The 18,765-nt window shown below is 36.3% G+C and overlaps 1 protein-coding gene across 7 annotated transcripts in view; it reads right to left on the bottom strand.

Annotated features, from left to right (window-relative positions):
- ERC1 (ELKS/RAB6-interacting/CAST family member 1) overlaps positions 1–18,765 on the bottom strand; it is a 555,561-nt gene that overhangs the window by 400,927 nt on the left and 135,869 nt on the right. For all 7 annotated transcript variants that reach the window (XM_054507254.2, XM_064591742.1, XM_045874103.3 and 4 more), the window contains one exon: positions 16,244–16,411. In XM_054507254.2, coding sequence (XP_054363229.1) covers positions 16,244–16,411 — 168 coding nt within the window. The remainder of the gene's footprint in view (positions 1–16,243; positions 16,412–18,765) is intronic.

Below are 18,765 nucleotides of genomic sequence, written 5' to 3'. Positions count from 1 at the left end.
TAACATGAAATTGTTTGTATTTGAACAATTTATCTTGTATTTGAACCACATACATAATTTAATGGCTTTGTAAAACCCAGAGACCCTTCTTCCCAAACTTGTTTGTTTCATAGATGGTGGACATTTTTAATCAGGAGTTCATGGATGGCAGGGATGTATGATGTCAGAGTCCACATAAATGAGTTATGTACATTTTTATATGGAGAGAGCCCACAGCTTTCATCAGATTGTCAAAAGGGTAGGGGAAGTTAAAAATCATTCATCAGTGGCATTCTTTTCAAACACCCAGAACGTTGTTTAAAATGAACAGCCACTTCACTTAAAATTGCTCACTTAGCTACTTTATAAAAATATTGTGTTACCAAATTTGCTGTGTGTAAAATAAGAGTCTGGCCTGGGTGAGACACAGGGAGAATGGATCAAAACAATAATTCCTTGTCTATATACAACGGAAACCTAAGGATCTTATCAAATTTAGTAAATATTCCTTGATAGATTTGGATGAGTTTTTTTTTTTTTTAAGATGTTATTTATTCATTTGACAGACAGCGAGAGAATGCGCACAAGCAAGGGGAGCAGCAGAGGGAGAGCGAGAAGCAGGCTCCCCGCTAAGCAGGGAGCCCAACATGGGGCTCAATCCCAGGAACCCTGGGATCACGACCTGAGCCGAAGGCAGATGCTTAACTGACTCAGCCACCCAGGCACCCCTGAATTTTCTAATCCAAAAAAATTCCTCTAGAAAAAAAAAGGGTTAGGAGAAAAAAGCAAGCAGGTCTGGCAATTACAGGAAGATGAAACAGATAAAGAACAAAATACATGTCTGATTCTATTTCTATTAGAAAATAGAGGCTATTTTCTGGTTAGGGTGCACATACTGGTGTAACAGGAAGAAGAAACAGCACGAAAAGCTACTCCATCGAAGTCTGATTTAATAACTTCTTCAAGGTGGTTAATTATTTCAACTTCTCAACCAGAGTTGACAGGTACCTGGGCATTTATCCAAACGGCCATTCCCACAGGTGAGAATGCAGTGCAAGTTAATTCATGTCAAATTAGAAGCAGTTTTTAAGCAGAAGAAAATACTGACTGTGCTTCAAAACTTTGATCAGTATTTTTTTAAATCCTTTGTCCCTTTCTAGATACTTATCTATATATTTATTACTCTGACAAGTTCCTGCTATGAGGTCTCCCGAGATACCTCTAAGAACAACCTTTATCACAACAGGGATCTGACCCTTTCATATTTGCTTGCTAATTACCATTTTCAAGTTTAAAATGTGTGCTCAATCAAAATAGAAATCAGGGCACTCTGAACTAGAGCTTGCAAGACTCTCAGAATATTTTTATGGCATTCTATCAGTAGAAAATGGACCCAGATAAACATAAATCCTCAAGTTATTCACTAATTACTCAAACACAGTTAAAAATCCAAGGAAGTAATGTTTTAATAAGGGTCAAAATTACTTGTATATTGTATAAAGCATTACACTATAAGCATCTGAATGGTTCTTATTTATATTATACCTTAGCACCTAAAAATAAGGCATGTATCCAAAGGCTATATTCTCTCAGGTCCATTCCTATTGCCAAGATGATAATGTTGATAGAACAAGCTTTCACATTTCTCCAGATGAAAACTGCAAGGCTATGTAAAAATACCCATCCCCATCCCAGGAATGCAAGGTTGGTTCAACATACAAAAATCAATCAATATAATGTACTATCTTAATAAAGAACAAAAATGACACGATCATCTCAATAAATCTAGAAAAACCATTTGATGAAGTACAACACCTTTTCATGATAAAAACACTCAATAAATTAGGAATAAAAGGGGACTTCCTCAACCTGATAAAGGACATCTATAAAAAATCCACACTTAACATCATACTTAATGGTGAAAAATGAAAGCCTTTCTCCTAAGATAAATAACAAGACAAGAAGGCACCTGGCTGGTAGAGCATGCAACTTTTGATCTCGGGGTTGTGAGTTCAAGACCCATGCTGGGTGTAGAAATCTCTTAAAAATAAAAAAGTCTTTAAGAAAAAGATAAAGGATATAGGCTTTCACTACCTCTATTCTCCATTGTACCAGACATTTGGGAATAGCAATTAAGGAAGAATAAAAATAATGAAAGATAGCCACATTGGAAAGGAAGAAGTACAACTATCTCTTTGCAGATGGCATGATCTTATATACAGAAATTACTAAAAAATCCACTCAAACACTATTAGAGCTAATAAACAAGTTTAGCAAAGTTGCAAAATACAAAATCAATATACAAAAATCAGTTGTATATCTATAAAAAATGAATAATATGAAAATGAAATGAAGAAAACAATTCCATTTACAATGGCATAAAAAAGAATAAAATATTCAGGAATAAATGTAAAGAAGTTCAAAACTTATAAAGTGAAAACTACAAAACAATGATAAAGGAAATTAATGACAACCTAAGGAAGGTGAAAGACACCCCATGTTCATCAACTGAAAAACTTGGTATTGTTAATATGGCAATACTCCCCAAACTGATGAACAGATTCAACACAATCCCTATCAAAGTTTCAAATGCTTTTTTCACAGAAATGGACACACTGATCTCAAAATTCATATGGAATTACAAGAGACACCCCCCCCCCAAAAAAAAACAATCCTGAAAATGAACAAAGGTAGAGGATTCACGATTCCCAATATCCAAACCTACAAAAATCTACAGTAATCAAGACAGGGTGGTATGACACACGGAGAGGCATATACATTGATGGAATAGAATTAAGAGTTCAGAAATGAACACACGTGTCCATAAGCAACTGAGTTTTAGCAAAAGTCTTAAGACCATTCAATGAGAAAAGACTGTCTTTTCAACAAATGGTGCTGGGAGAACTGGATACTCACATACAAAATAATGAAGTTGACCCCTTCCTTAGACCAAAAATTAACTTGGAATGGATCAAAGATCTAAATACAAAATCTAAAACTACAAAATCATAGGAGAAAGCGTACGAGGAAATCTTTGTGACCTTCATTTAGGCAATTGGTTTATTTGACATGACACCAAAAGCAAAAGCAACCAAGAAAAAAAAAAAGATAAACTGGCCCTGATCAAAATTTAAAACTCTTGTGCACCAAAGGATGCTATCAAGTAAGTGAAAAGATAACCTAGAGACTGGGAGAAATATTTGCAAATCCCTTATTGGATTCTCCAATATATAAAGACTTTCCAGAACTCAATCATAAAGAGACAAATAATTGAAAAATAAACAAAAAAATATGAATAGGCATTTCTCCAAAGAAGATATACAAATGGCCAAGTACATGAAAAGATGCTCAACATCATTAGTCATTATGGAAATCCAAATGAAAACCACAAAAAGATACCACTGCATACCTATCAGAATGACACATGTTGACAGGAATGTCATAGAGCTGCTTTAGAAACAGTTTGGCAGTTCCTCAAAAAGTTAAACATGAAGTTAACATCAATTCCATTCTTAGATATACACACAAGAGAAATGAAAACATAAAAGTTCATACAAAAACTTATACATCAATGTTCATAGAATCATTATTCATAATAGGCAAAAGCTATAAACAACCCAAATGTCCATAAACTGATGAATGGATACACAAAATACGCTATATTCATCCTAATGGAATATTATTCAGACATAAAAAGGAATGAAGTACTGATACTTGAGTGAAGAATTACAATGAGTTAACCTTGAAAACATTATGTTAAAAAACAGCCAGACACAAAAAGTTGCATATTATACAATTATGTTTATACGAAATGTCAGAACAAGCAAATCCATAGAGATAAAAAGTAGATCGGGGTTGCCAGAGGATAAGGGGTTGTGAATGCTAACAGGTATGGGTTTCTTCTTGAAAATGTTCTGGAATTAAATAGTGGTGATGGTTGCACAAACTTGTAAGTATACACAAAACAATAAATTCTATAGCTTAAAATAGTAAATTCCACAATATATGAATTATAGCTCAATTAGGAAAAAAATTATTTAATTAGCCCCTAGTGCTAGCTTAAAAATTCTAAGCCTAAGATTTATCCTGTTTTATTCCCCCAAATAACACAAAACAATTTAGCCAAGTTTCTCTGTTCTTTAAAGACTTTAGGGAGCCTGGGTGGCTCAGTTGGTTAAGCTACTGCCTTCGGCTCAGGTCATGATTCCAGGATCCTGGGATCGAGTCCCACATCGGGCTCCCCCTGCTCAGCGGGAAGCCTGCTTCTCTCTCTGCCTCTGCCTGCCACTCCCCCTGCTTGTGCTCTCTCTCTCTTTCTGTCAAATAAATAAAATCTTTAAAAAAAAAAAAAAGACTTTAAAATTCTTTTGAATCTATGCACATACTCAGTCCAGTTATCTTCTAGATGGCAGTCTCTTCCGTATGAGAGCACTAATACACAAAGTTTTCATCTAGACAGTTGCACTTCTCAGCTAAGGTGAAGCTCTAAAATAAATACGTAGCATTAATTCACCTTCTGCTGTTAGTACATCCTTTGTATCCTTTCTTTACACCTTATTCCTTTGTACGCTTTTTTTAATATTTTTATACCCTGTGATAATTCCTAAATTGGGTAAAACAATTATAGACTGTTTAGAATTCCTTCTGATTTGAAGTGACTTCTGTAGGGAATGGTGGATGACAGTAGAAGCTCTATGAATAACAGATTAAGACACTAAGTAACACGGAAATAAAAAAATTCCTCTAAGGGGCGCCTGGGTGGCTCAGTCGTTAAGCGTCTGCCTTCGGCTCAGGTCATGATCCCAGGGTCCTGGGATCGAGCCCCACATCGGGCTCCCTGCTCAGCAGGGAGCCTGCTTCTCTCTCTCCCACTCCCTCTGCTTGTGTTCCCTCTCTTGCTGTGTCTCTCTCTGTCAAATAAATAAATAAAATCTTTAAAAAAAAGAAAGAAAGAAAAATTCCTCTTCCATTCTGATTAATAAGTCTGCAACATTATAAGACACCAAAAAAGGGACTAAGAGCTTTATCACCATAGCACCACACACAAAAATCTTAACCTCATATTCTCAATCCTTTATTCAACATTTTTATTGAACTGGAGCAGATATTTTTTCCAAAGATGGCCACAATAATACCTCCCACCTTACAGGCTCCTCTGCAATGTGGCTTTGCCACGGCTCCGTTAAGAAGTGAAGTGTATTTCTTAACCCCCCAAATCAAGGTAAGTTCTGTGACTATGACAAACAGAACACAGCAAAAGGAATCCTCTGCCACTTCTAAACCCATTCATAGCATAACCCTTAACTGGTCAGGCAGCTTCTGCTTCTAACATCTATGACTGTGGAGTCAGGTGCCACATAAGAAGTGTGACGACTCTCATCATGCTGTGGGATACCCAGGACATATGCAGAAGCCCTGAGGCAAAAGACACCATGTAGCCATGCAGCCAGAGGCCATGGAGTACCTAGACAGAATGTATGCAAGTGAAAAAGCCAGCTTGGCAGTGGATCGTCCAACTGCTGACACCCCCAGCTGTCACCAAACATATCAGGGACAAACTACCCAAAAGAGCCCTTCCTGAATTCATGACTCACAAATAAGTGAGCATTCAAAAATCATTGTTTAAGCTACCAAGCTTTAGAAATAGTTCATTATGCAGACGAAGATTTTTCTCCATCTATTATAAAGCAGTGCTATTGCTATTGTTGCTTTAATCACTTATAACTGAACTTTATTGTTTCTAGATTATCAGAATGTAGAGATGAGGGGTGTTGTGTTTGTTTTATTTTTTTATTTTTGGAGAGAAATGTTCTGGAAGTAGAAAGGATGGTGAGCAGGAATATATCATAATTAAAGTAATTTATAACAAGGTAAACTTTTCTTAGGGACTAACTCATCACTCATTACAAAATGTCACTTGTATAATATCAACATCATTTAAAAAGTTATCTGCTGACAAACTAGAAGTTAAATCAGACTGTCCAAGTTCAGCTATCAACCTCCTTAAGGTTTACTTGAAAAAAAGGGGGTGGAGGGAACGGGACAAGGAAGGTTATATGAAGCAAAGTAAATCCATATGGAGTATATTCCCCAACAAAAATATCATCATCAGTCAGACTTCATCTACTATACATTCTGGTTTTTGACAAAACATTTTAGAATTTAGCTGTACATATTCTCCATAAACAAAAAAATTTAATTAAACTGTGTTCTATTAAAAAAAATAAGTAAAAGAATGAAAAAAAATTCTAAAGCCTCGTTTCCAACTTAATATTTGATTAGAGACTGACTTGGTTCTCTCTTTAGCTTCATTAGCAGCTGGGCTGTGACTTAAAAATAATAGCACTTAGAAAACATTGCAATTAATCCTTACTAAAAATAAAATATGACAATTTTTAAAAATATTAATTTTCTGAGTAAAATTACTAAACACTGTTTTTTTAGTGATAAAACATATTCTCCTTTCCATCTTATGATATGGAAAAAGTGAAGAAAGTAACACTATCTTAACCAAGACTCCACAGAAAACAAATAGAATATATAAAAAACCTATTCTTTCTGATTTCCTACCAAAAACAAAATAACAAAAGAGACTTAAAGAACCAATCTAGGACCAAACTAACAAACCAACTGCAACCTTCTAATTATATATATCAATCAGCTTTCTGTTACCGTTAAATTTAAACTCCAAATACCCAAACCTAGGAAACTGGAGAAGTAAGCAAGGCAAAATCAACATAAGTTATAGAAGCATAGAAAGCAATGATGGTAACATCTGCGTCAGCAAATTAAACTCCAAGCTACATTATAATTTATAATCAATCAAGCAAGAAGCTGTACAATTTTAACACAGATTTTTGAATGCAGCTCAGATTCAAATGCTCAATTACATTTTCCAGGTCAGTGATTTGTTATAGAGATAAGAAATTTACTGTAACACAAAACTACTTAAAACCATAGGGGAGAACCTTGGGAAGGAGGAGCCCAATGCTAATCCCATTGTACAGCATGCTTGGCCATCTGCTATTGTCCCATTTTATTCTCTGAGCACAGGGTTATCCCAGTGCATACAAATATATCCACTGCCTAGAGAGTCAGGAGATTGTGGGTGGGCAGTGGTGGCCAAAACAGAGCCACAAACAGTACAGAGTATGTGACTCACAATCCAGCCATTATCACAGCTGCTGCTATTCTCAAAAAACAATGATTTTTTTGGGGGGGGCGCCTGGGTGGCTCAGTTGGTTAAGCGACTGCCTTCAGCTCAGGTCATGATCCCAGGGTCCTGGGATCGAGTCCCGCATCAGGCTCCCTGCTCTGCGGGGAGACTGCTTCTCCCTCTCCCACTCCCCCTGCTTGTGTTCCCTCTCTCGCTGTGTCTCTCTCTGTCAAATAAATAAATAAAATCTTAAAAAAAAAAAAAAATGATTTTTTTTAAAATGCATTTCTAATATACCCAAAGTAATGCCAAAGTAGTATGTTTCCTGGTATTCCTCCTTTAAATATTAAAATATTTAAATATTACTTAAACATACAATAATAAGTATTTGTGAAAAAAATGATTATAGAAAACTGATGCCAGAAAAAAAAGAAAGGATGAAAACAGAGTTAACCTATCCCTCTTCCTTATGAAGTAAGTCTCTGAATCAAGAAGCAAAGTAGGTTAACTGTGTACAAAATTAAGCCATCTCTCCAGGCATAGCTTAAGTTCTACCTGAAAGGTTATCTCAATACCCCACTGCAGATAAATTTTCAGTTTTTGACAGAAAAACTTCAGAGCCTTTCTCTGAATTCTCTTTATTAGTTTCCTAAATAAACTAAAAGGAAAATAAAGATGAGTATATTCACTGAAAACTTCATTATGTAAGAACTGGGAATAATTTTCCCAGAGACCAGGTAATGAGAGTTACTAATAAGAAAGAAAAGGCATTCATAGACAGAGCTCTACCAGAAACTTTTAAGAATTCCTGTTACCAAAAAAAAAAAAAAAAAATTCCTGTTACAAAAATGTTTAAAAAGCAAAGGCAGAATTCCAAGGCATGACACTGTGGAAAGGAACACTATTCCAAGTTTTCATTCACACTGCTCTCTTGGCTTGGGATGTCTTACTCCTTCCCCATTTGCTCAGCAAACGTTCATTCAATTTCAAGACTTAGTTCCGTTCACACAAGTTCAAATCGAAAAATTCTTGCTTTGTATCCCACTATACACCATGTATATCACCACTTCTTTAACTAAAACTTAGAGAGCAGAAACCACATCTTATTTGTCTAGGTACTTAGCTCAGTGCCTACTATATAGCAGAAGGCACTACACCAAATGGATGAACGAAGGCAGTTTTCCAGGGAAGCCACAAAACACAATTTGACTATGCAACTATAAATGTACTCAGTAAGGGGGAAAAAGGAGAAAGAGCAAACAATTCTCCAGTGTATATAAATATACACATTGCTCCAGTATATATAAATATATCCACTGATTAGAGAGCTAGGAAAATGTGTGGGTAGTGGTCCTGAAAAAGCCAAAAACAGCTGAGCATATCACTGGCTCATAACCCAGGCATCAGTGTAAGAATTATATAGTGATCTCTCCAACTGACTCAGATTTTCAAGCCAGGTTTATAAGGGTCTGAATGAAGAACACAGAGAAATAAGAATTTTTAAAAAGGCTAGACCTGAAAACAAACTGAGCTTACAAGAAAAAAAATTCTACAGACAACAAAAAGAGCTTTGAGAATTGTTTCGATAATCAATCTGAAAGAGGTACAATATATCACAAAAGCCTTTTCTGGTCTATTCAACATTTTATCATTTATATGAAAGTATAAAGAATATGCTCATAAATGGGTAGAAGGCATAAAGTTGAAGATCCTCAAAGATTAATTGGCTGAATTAAGCAAAGTAAAACTTAGTAAAAATAAACAATATTAAGGGGCGCCTGGGTGGCTCAGTCGGTTAAGTGTCTGCCTTCAGCTCAGGTCATGATCTCAGGATTCCAGGATTGAGACTGGCATCAGGCTCCCTGCTCAGTGAGGAGTCTACTTGTCCCTCTCCCTTTGCCCCTCCCCCAACTCATGTGCACGTGGTCTCTCTCTCTAATAAATAAAAATTTTAAAAGAAAAAGAATAAACAATATTAACACCTTATATCCACAGTATGCAACACTTTACAGGTTCCAAAGTACTTTCCAACACATTACATCATTTAACAAAAACCTCCTGAGGTAACTATTATACCCTGTCTATAGTTGAAAAAACTGGAGGTTAGTCAGTTTCAGTGAGTTGCCCAATATCACATACCAGTTAGGGCCAAGAATATTAATAATGTTCTAATTATCTCTCTTGCAATTAAATCCAAAGTTCCAACTGGAAAAGTAAAGTATGGGAGAAAAATGAGTTCAGACAAATAACTGCCATCAGAAAAACTAACCAGGGCAAAGGAGAACACTGGGAGGAACAGAAATATATCATCTAGAAAAACAAGATTTGAGGGCTGTCAAATGGCAAGTTCCTAATACCTAAAAAGTCATTCTGCAGGAGGAGGATTATACTTGTTCAATACAGCCCCAAGTTAATCTCAATCAGCAAATACTGTAAATAGCCAAATTCTGGTTCAAGGAAAGAGGGTCAAACTGTCCAAGTCATCAATTCATCATAATTGGACCTATTTGACCATAAGGTAAATAAACCCTTTTGCCTGAGAATTTATATGAAAATTTTTAATCAGACAGTTAAACTTTATCAAGTAAGACCCTACATCTGTATCAGACATTGTTCCAAAATGTACAAATGAACTTCTAGGGAAAAGTGATTCTAATTTTAGAATTATAAAATTAGAAATAAATTTAAAGTGAAATATATGAAAAGTTCTTTTTCAAAGAAAATACTAATACGTATATATACAGAGGCTTTTTTTCTAAGCAATTTTCAAACTAATATTCAAACAGAGGAAAACATATAAAAGATATTATATCTTTTATACCAATACACCATGCAAATTTAACAAAACTTAATCTGCCTCCAGTTATTTTAAATTATGTTAATATTTTATACATGTTATGAAGTATAATAAATTAAATACACACAAACTCATTACTCATCTTAAGATACTTATATATCCCTCCTTATGCCATCTCTCTACCTTCCCTACCTCTAGAAGAAAGGACTTTGCTGAATTTTTATCCTAAACATTCCTTTCCCTTAAAATAACAGGTTCCATTGTGTGACCATACCAAATTTACCTACTCACTCTTCTCTTAATGAACTTTTGTATGTTTCCTCAGTTTTGTTCTGTTTTGTTTTTATAGCCAAACAAGGCTACTATGAACGTTCCTACACATGTCCTGGAGTTCATCTAAAGTATCTTTATCGGGGAGGATATGCTTATGTTTAATTTCATAACGACTTTCCAAAGTAGTTGTACCAATTTAAAAATCCAACTGCCATATTTATCAACACTTGATACTGTCACAGACTTCTTAATTTTTGCCCACAAAGCAAAAAAGAATAGGTATAAAATTATTTCTTAATCTGGTTTTCTTTTACATTCCCCTGATTACATTCAGGGTAAATATTTCTCATATTTATTTGTAAGGTATACTTCCTCACTAATAGTTACATGGGTTATAAAAGTATAAAACCATGTATCCTGATCTAATATATGGGGGCATGCATAAACACCAAAATTAAATTTTCAACTCTCAGACAAAATGGAGGACAATACTATCAAGTAAAGATATGCCAAGGAACATCAACTGTATTTGAAATTTTACTTCTTAAGCTGAATGATTACCATTACTTATATTATTCTCTATATTCTTCGTATCTCTGAAAGTTATAAAATATAAAAAGATAATATAACATAATCAATAAGCAAGAACTTAGGAAACATAGCACCTATGACTTTTCTTGAAATTTTTTCAAAGGAATTCTAGAGCAACCATGAATTAAATAAAAATTTAAACCTTGGGGTATGAAGCAGGAAGATGGCAACAGAGTACGAGGACCCTAGGCTCACCATGTCTCACAAACACAACTAGATAACTATCAAATCATCCTAAATATCCCAGAAATCAACCAGATGACTGACAGAACAAACTCTACAACTAAAGGGAGAGAAGAGGCCACATGGAAGAAGATAGGAAGTACGGAGACATGGTTTGGGGGAGACACAGATCTTGGGTGCTGCGGATGGAGGGAAGCCATGGTCAGAAAAGGGCGCGAGAAAGAGAGAGAGAGAGAGAGGAGCACAGAGGGGAAAGCAAAAGGAGAACACTTTCCCAAAGCCATTGACTTGGAAAATGAGAGGAGCTACATTTCATGAGTTCTTGTAAGCAGTAGGGATTAAAGCCTGGAGTTTTAAAGGTCAGCGGGCTTGGCTGGGATAGAGTCTGGAGGGCACTGTGCTGCTCCTGGAGAGATGGCAGGCAAACAACCTAGGGGCAGACAGTGCAGAAACAACGATCTGAAGAGCATCTGGGGCACACAGTAGGGAGATCACACACTTTTCTCAGAGCACTTCCCTGAGAGGCAACATTCACAGAGACACATCTCTGGGAACAGTGGAGCTTGCCAACACCATTTCCTTCCCCTGCCCCTCAGCATAAATACAGAGCCAACTGCGGGAAGCAGCACAGCACCCACATTGGCTGCTTAACTTGCTTACACTAAGCCCTACCCACCCTGGCTCTAGTGGAACTGCCCTTCTCAGTCATGCTTGCCTCAGTCCCAGTGCAGCAGGACCCTGCCCCAGAAGACCAGGACAAACTCCTGTCCATACCATGTCTCCAGACCCGAGAGTTTTGCAGGGCCTCAGTTATGGTGGAGATGGTGACAGCTCTCATTTCACAAGTAGACCAGAACACACCTAGCTAAAACCTGCCAAATTCAGGCCAGGGACCAAACACTGCCCATAGCAGGAAAGGAGAGCCTCTATAAGTGACTGGTCTAAAGGGCAGAACAGCCAGAACACAAAAGCAGAGCTCATGCACCACACATAGGAGACACTCCTTGATACGTCCTCCCTGGGAACTACATGACCTCTTCTTCATAAGGCCATAACTTTCAGGAGGATCTATAACTGGCTTTTCTAACACTGAGAAGAAGGCAGAGACTTAGACAAAATGTGAAGACAGAGGAATTTATCCCAAATGAAAGAACAAGATAAGGCTATGGCCAGAGATCTTTGTGAAACAGACATAAGGAACATACGTGATGAAGAATTTAAAGCAAAGATCGTAAGGATACTCACTGGCCTTGAGAAAAGAAGACATTGGTGAGACCCTTACCACAGAGATAAAAGAGTTAAAAAAGAATCAAAAGAGATGAAGAGTGTAATAAATGAAATTAGAACCATGCTTGAGGCAATGAACAGCAGGCTGGAAGATACAGAGAAACAAATTAATGACCTAGAAGACAAAGTAATGGTAAGCAATGAAGCTGAACAAAAGAGAGAAAAGAATTATGCCACACAAGAACAGATTTAGGGAACTCAGTGACCCCATCAAACATAATAACATTCATATTATAGAAGTCCCAAAAGAAGGGCGCCTGGGTGGCTCAGATGGTTAAGCGTCTGCCTTCGGCTCAGGTCATGATCCCGGGGTTCTGGGATCGAGTCCTGCATCGGGCTCCCTGCTCCTTGGGAGTCTGCTTCTCCCTCTGCTTCTCTCTCTCTCTCTCTGTCTCTCATGAATAAATAAATAAAATCTTTAAAAAAAAAGAAGTCCCAAAAGAAGAAGAGAGAAAAGGGGGCAGAAAATTTATTTCAAGAAATAATAGCTGAGGGGCGTCTGGGTGGCTCAGTCAGTTTAGCGTCTGCCTTCAGCTCAGGTCATGATCTCAGGGTCCTGGGATCGAGCTCCACATCGGGCTCCTTGCTCAGTGGGGAGCCTGCTTCTCCCTCTCCCCCTGCCTGCTGCTCCCCCTGCTTGTGTGCACGCTCTCTCTCTCTCCCTGTCAAATAAATAAATTAAAATCTTAAAAAAAAGATATAATAGCTGAAAATTTCCCTCATCTGGGGAAGGAAACAGACATCCAGCTCCAAGGAGGCAAAGAGAACTCCCCTCAAAATCATTAATAGCAGGCCAACACCAAGACATATTGTAATTACATTTGCAAAATATAGTGATAAAGAAAAAATCTTAAAAGCAGCAAGACAAAAGAAGTCGTAACTTACAAGGGAAAAGCCATAAGGCTAGCTGGAGCTTTCTCAACAGAAACTTGGCAAGCCAGAAGGGAGTGACATGATCTATTCAAAGTGCTGAAGGGGAAAAATCTGCAGCCAAGAATACTCTATCCAGCAAGGCTATCATTCAGAATACAAGGAGAGAGAGAGTTTCCCAGGCAAACAAAAACTAAAGGAGTTCGTGATCACTAAACCAGTCCTGAAAGAAATATTAAAGGGGACTCTTTGAATGGAAAGGAGAGACCAAAAATGACAATAAAAGGTAGGAAAAACAAAAGCAGTATAAATGAATACTTCCTCTAAAAATCAGTCAAGGAACTCACACACACAAAAAGGACATAAATATAATAACATATACCTAAAACATGGGGAGGAGAGGAAGAAAGAATGGGTTCAAACTTGAACGACCATCAACTTAATATAGACTGATATTTGGGGGTGTCTGGGTGACTCAGTTGGTTAAGCTTCCAATTCTTGATTTCAGCTCAGGTCACGATCTCAGGATCGTGAGATGGAGCCCTGCGTCAGGCTCCATGCTCAGCGGAGAGTCTGCTTGAGATTCTCTCTCTCCCTGTCTCTCTGCCCCTCCCTCACATGCTCACTCTCTCTCTCTAAAATAAATAAATACATCTTTTAAATATATACACACACACATATATATAGACTGATATTTGCAGAAGAGGTTATATACAAACCTAATGGTAACCATATCAAAAAACACTAACATGCAAAGAATAAAGAGAAAGAAATCCAAATATATCACTATAGAAAATCAGCAAAACATGAAAAAGACAAGAAAGGATCAGAGAAAATCTCCAGAAACAACCACAAAACAAGTAATAAAATGGCAATAAATACATATCTATCAATAATTACTCTGTGAATAGATTATGTGCTCCAATCAAGACATAGGGTGTCAGAATAGATTAAAAAAAAAAAAAATACCCATCTATATGCTGCCTACAAGAGACTCATTTTAGACCTAAAGATATCTCCAGATTGAAAGTGAGGGGATGGAGAAACAACTACTACACAAATGGATATCAAAAAAAAGCACTGAATACCAATACTTATATCAGACAAACTAGCCTTCAAAGACTATTAACAAGAGACAAAGAAGAGCACTATATAATAATAAAGGGGACAATTCAACAAGAAGATATAACAATTGTAAATATTCATGCACCCAACATGGGAGCACCCAAATATATAAAACAATAACAAACACAAAGGAACTACTGATAATAACAAAATAATAGGGGATATTAACACCCCACTTACATCAATGGACAGGTCATCTTAGCAGAAAATCAACAAGGAGACAATGGCTTTGAATGACACACTGGACCAGATGGACTTAACAGATCTATTCAGAACATTCCATCCTAAGACAGCAGAACACACATTCTTTTCACATGCACATGGAACATTCTCCAGAATATAACACCTATTAGGTCACACAACAGGTCTCAATAAATACAAAATGACTGAAGTCATACTATGCACCTTTTCTAACCCCACACTATGGAACTAAAAGTCAACCACAAGCAAATCTTCAAAAGAGTACAAATACATGGAGGTTAAACAACATGCTACTAAACAATGAATGGGTCAACTAAGAAATCAAAGAACAAATTAAAAAGTACATGCAAACAAATGAAAATGAAAACACAATGGTCCCAAACCTCTGGGATGCAGCAAAAACAGTTCTAAGAGGAAAGTTTATAGCAATACAGGCCTATCTCAAGAAGCAAGAGAAACTTCAAATAAACAACCTAAACTTATACCTAAAGGAGCTAGAAAAAGACCAACAAACAAAGCCTAGGACCAACAGAAGGAAGGAAATAATAAAGATTAGAGCATAAATAAAATGATATAGAAACTTAACGAAAAAGAACAGGTCAGTGAAACCAGGAAGAGCTGGGTCTTTGAAAAAATTAATAAAATTGATAAACCCCTTGCCAGACTTATCAAAAAGAAAAGAGAAAGGACCCAAATAAATTAAATCACAAATGAGAGAGGAGAAATAACCAACATCACAAAAATACAAACAGTCATACAGGAATATTATCAAAAACTATATGCCAACAAATTGGACAACCTAGAAGAAATGAATAAATTCCAGGATATATAAACTACCAAAACTGAAACAGGAAGAAATAAGAAACTTGAACAGACTGGGGCGCCTGGATGGCTCAGTCGCTTAAGCAACTGCCTTCGGCTCGGGTCGTGATCTCAGGGTCCTGGGATCGAGCCCCGCATCGGGCTCCCTGCTCCGCGGGAAGCCTGCTTCACACTCTCCCACTCCCCTGCTTGTGTTCCCTCTCTCTCTGTCAAATAAATAAATAAAATCTTAAAAAAAAAAAAAAGAAAAAAGAAACTTGAACAGACCAACTACCAGCAAAGAAACTGAATCAGTAATCAAAAATCTCCCAACAAATAAAAGTCCAGGACCAGATGGCTTCAAAGGCGAATTCTACCAAATATTTAAAGAAGTGTTAATACGTATTCTTCTCAAACTATTCCAAAAAACAAAAAAGGAAGGAAAACTTCCAAATTCATTCTATGAGGCCAACATTACCCTGATGCCAAAACCAAATAAAGACTCCACAATAAAAGAGAACTACAGAGGCGCCTGGGTTGGCTCAGTAGGTTAAGCATCTGACTCTTGATCTCAACTCAGGTCTTGATCTCAGGGTCATAAGTTCAAGCCCCACGTCAGGCTCCATACTGGGCATGGAGCCTACTTAAAAAAAAAAAAAGAGAGAGAACTATAGGCCAATGTCCCTGATGAGTAGAGCATACTTAATGATGAGCACTAAGTAATGTATAGAATTCCTGAATCACTATATTGCACATCTGAAACTAATATAACACTATATGTTAACTATATTGGAATTAAAATTTAAAAATAAAAGAAAAATAAATAAAAAAAATTTTTAAGTGAACATTTCAGAGGAAAGGGTGAGAAGGATATCAATATATATATACATATATATGTACATATACACACACATATATATGGTAGGAATGAGGATATATGCCAGATGTAGGAAACTAAACTCAGAACACCTGCACCTTACCTTCTTCTGAAGAACATTAACCTTCCTCTCTTTCACATCCAGCATGTCTTTGAGGTCATGTATCTCTCCAGCTTGTGTCCCCTTCTCCTCAGCCATATCCTGAATTTGTTTTGTCTTCTTATTCAACATGGTTTCCTTCTCTTCCAAACGCAATCGGAGAGCATCCACCTAAGAATGTGACATTTTAACAAATGATTAAATGAAAAGAAAGGAATGTAATCCCTTCCAAATACATGTGTATAGCTGCCCAAATGATACGTATATAATAAATTTTCATTAGAATCAAATAAAATACCACTCTAAATATAATTATAGCTATTTAGAAATTAAACCCTAAAACCTTATGAGCACCTTTGTAATAAAAATAAAATTTACATCAGTTAAATATACAATGATACCAGGATAAATAGATCTGAATTAAGGGATAAAACGGAGAACTGTTATAAAGAGACTGAGTTTTGCCACCTCTTTGGAGGGTTTAAACAGATTCCCAGGCCCAGCCACCAGAGTCTGATTCAATGGGTTTGGGGGCGCAAGAATTAGTTTTTCTAACAAGTTCCCAATGCTTTAGAAAATCTAAAATTAGAAAGAAAACCATAAGCATCATCAAGCATGATACTTGCTGTTATCACATAATAGAAACTAGAGGTAGAATACGATGCTTTTTAGACCAAAAATCCCATAATGCATCGAGACATCGTGCAAAGGAAAGCAAAGGTCCATTTTCATGCCCAAAGACTAGTCAGCTAAAGTCTGGCATCCAGTTACCTTTATCCCCCAAGTTTAATAACGGCTTTCACTAAATATAACTTTCAAATAACTAGAAATCTAATGAAATCAAAGAAATCTAATGATAGTACTTATTTTTAAATCCATTCAAAGCAAATTTGATTAAGCATACTCACACATCAAATTTATTTTAGGGTTTTTTTTGTTTTTGTTTTTGTTTTTTGCTTTTCCACTAAGGATTTACAATTCAGTGAATAGTTAAACATTCATTATAGCAAAACAGGGGGGCGCCTGGGTGGCTCAGTTGTTAAGTGTCTGCCTTTGGCTCAGGTCATGATCCCATGGTCCTGGGATTGAGCCCCATATTGGGCTCCCTGCTCGGCGGGAAGCCTGCTTCTCCCTCTCCCACTCCCCCTGCTTGTGTTCCTTCTCTCACTGTGTCTCTCTCTGTCAAATAAATAAATAAAAGCTTTCAAAATATATATATATTGCAAAATAGGGACGTGGATTTCTTTCACCTCAAGACAGTGTTATTCTACAGAAATATAATGTGAGTCATATGCAAACCACATATGAAATTTTAAACTTTCTAGGAGCTGTATTAAAAAATAAAAAAGAAACAAAATTAATTTTAATATTATAACTTGTTTAATCTAATATATCTATAAAACTGTCATTTCAAACATGTAATCCATATTAAAAACTATCAATGAACTACTTTATTTTACATTCTTTGTTTCATACTGTGTTAAAAGTCCAATGCATATTGTAATTTTTATATTTACATCATATCTCAATTTGGATTACCCTATTTCAAATGCTCAATAGCCACAAATAGCTCGTGGCTACAACACTGAAAGTGCAAATCAAAGATACAAGTATATTTCTATAAAACATCCTTAATCTTGAACTTGTCCTATATTATTTTTCCTGGCTGTCTGTGGATTAACCAACCCACAAAGAAAAAACAGGTAACATGGGTAATGACTCACATTTAGAGAACACCAAAACTCTCAGGGAAAATCTAATATTACATCTAAGCTATAAGGTATCTGAGAACCAATACTGTGTGTATGGTAGTACTTACTGCTAAGTACTATGGAAAATTTTCCTACAAGACTAGTCTCATTTGAGACTCTATAGTTAAGTCATTATGTACTTAAAAATTATCTTGGACTATGCCGGAAAGGAAAAACATATAAATACACCAGATTTCACTCTGCTAAACTACACTTGTTCCAACCACCACTTCAATGCCATTTGTCCCACCAAGCCAGAAATTGGGGAAGTAATCTTTGTAGGTTCCATTTATAATTCTTCACCACAAGTTCTACCATGCCCCCTCAATAAATACTTTTCACTTCTGATTTCCCTCTATTCTAATAATGATATATGGTAACCTTGTTATATTCTGGAAAGGTCCACCTGAAAACTTTCAAACACTTAAATTCTTATTTCTGAAACAACCATTTTCTTTCTTCTATACTTTACTAAATCTACTCTTGGTGCGTAGCATAACCCATCATCTATCATCTATCATCTCTTTTTCGTCATTCATCCCTATTCTGGTTTGTCTTGTTTTTCTCCCAGCCTGAGCAATCCTTTCAAACACAGTCTCTTATCATCTCCTTTTTATTTTAGTCATACTTATTTTACAGATCTTTACTTCTAAATTAAATGGTTTTCTTCATTCTATCCTCAGATTTCTGAACCTTTCTCCATTTGGTCATGTATATGCTTGCCAACCCTATACACAGCATATTAAAAATCCCCCCAATTCTAATCATCAAGCA

Source organism: Mirounga angustirostris, unplaced genomic scaffold (genome assembly GCF_029215605.1).
Source record: "Mirounga angustirostris isolate CCGP_5_RB_7025 unplaced genomic scaffold, mMirAng1.0.hap1 SCAF_5, whole genome shotgun sequence".
Lineage (NCBI taxonomy): Eukaryota > Metazoa > Chordata > Mammalia > Carnivora > Phocidae > Mirounga > Mirounga angustirostris.
This window is presented reverse-complemented; position numbering and strand designations above follow the sequence as displayed.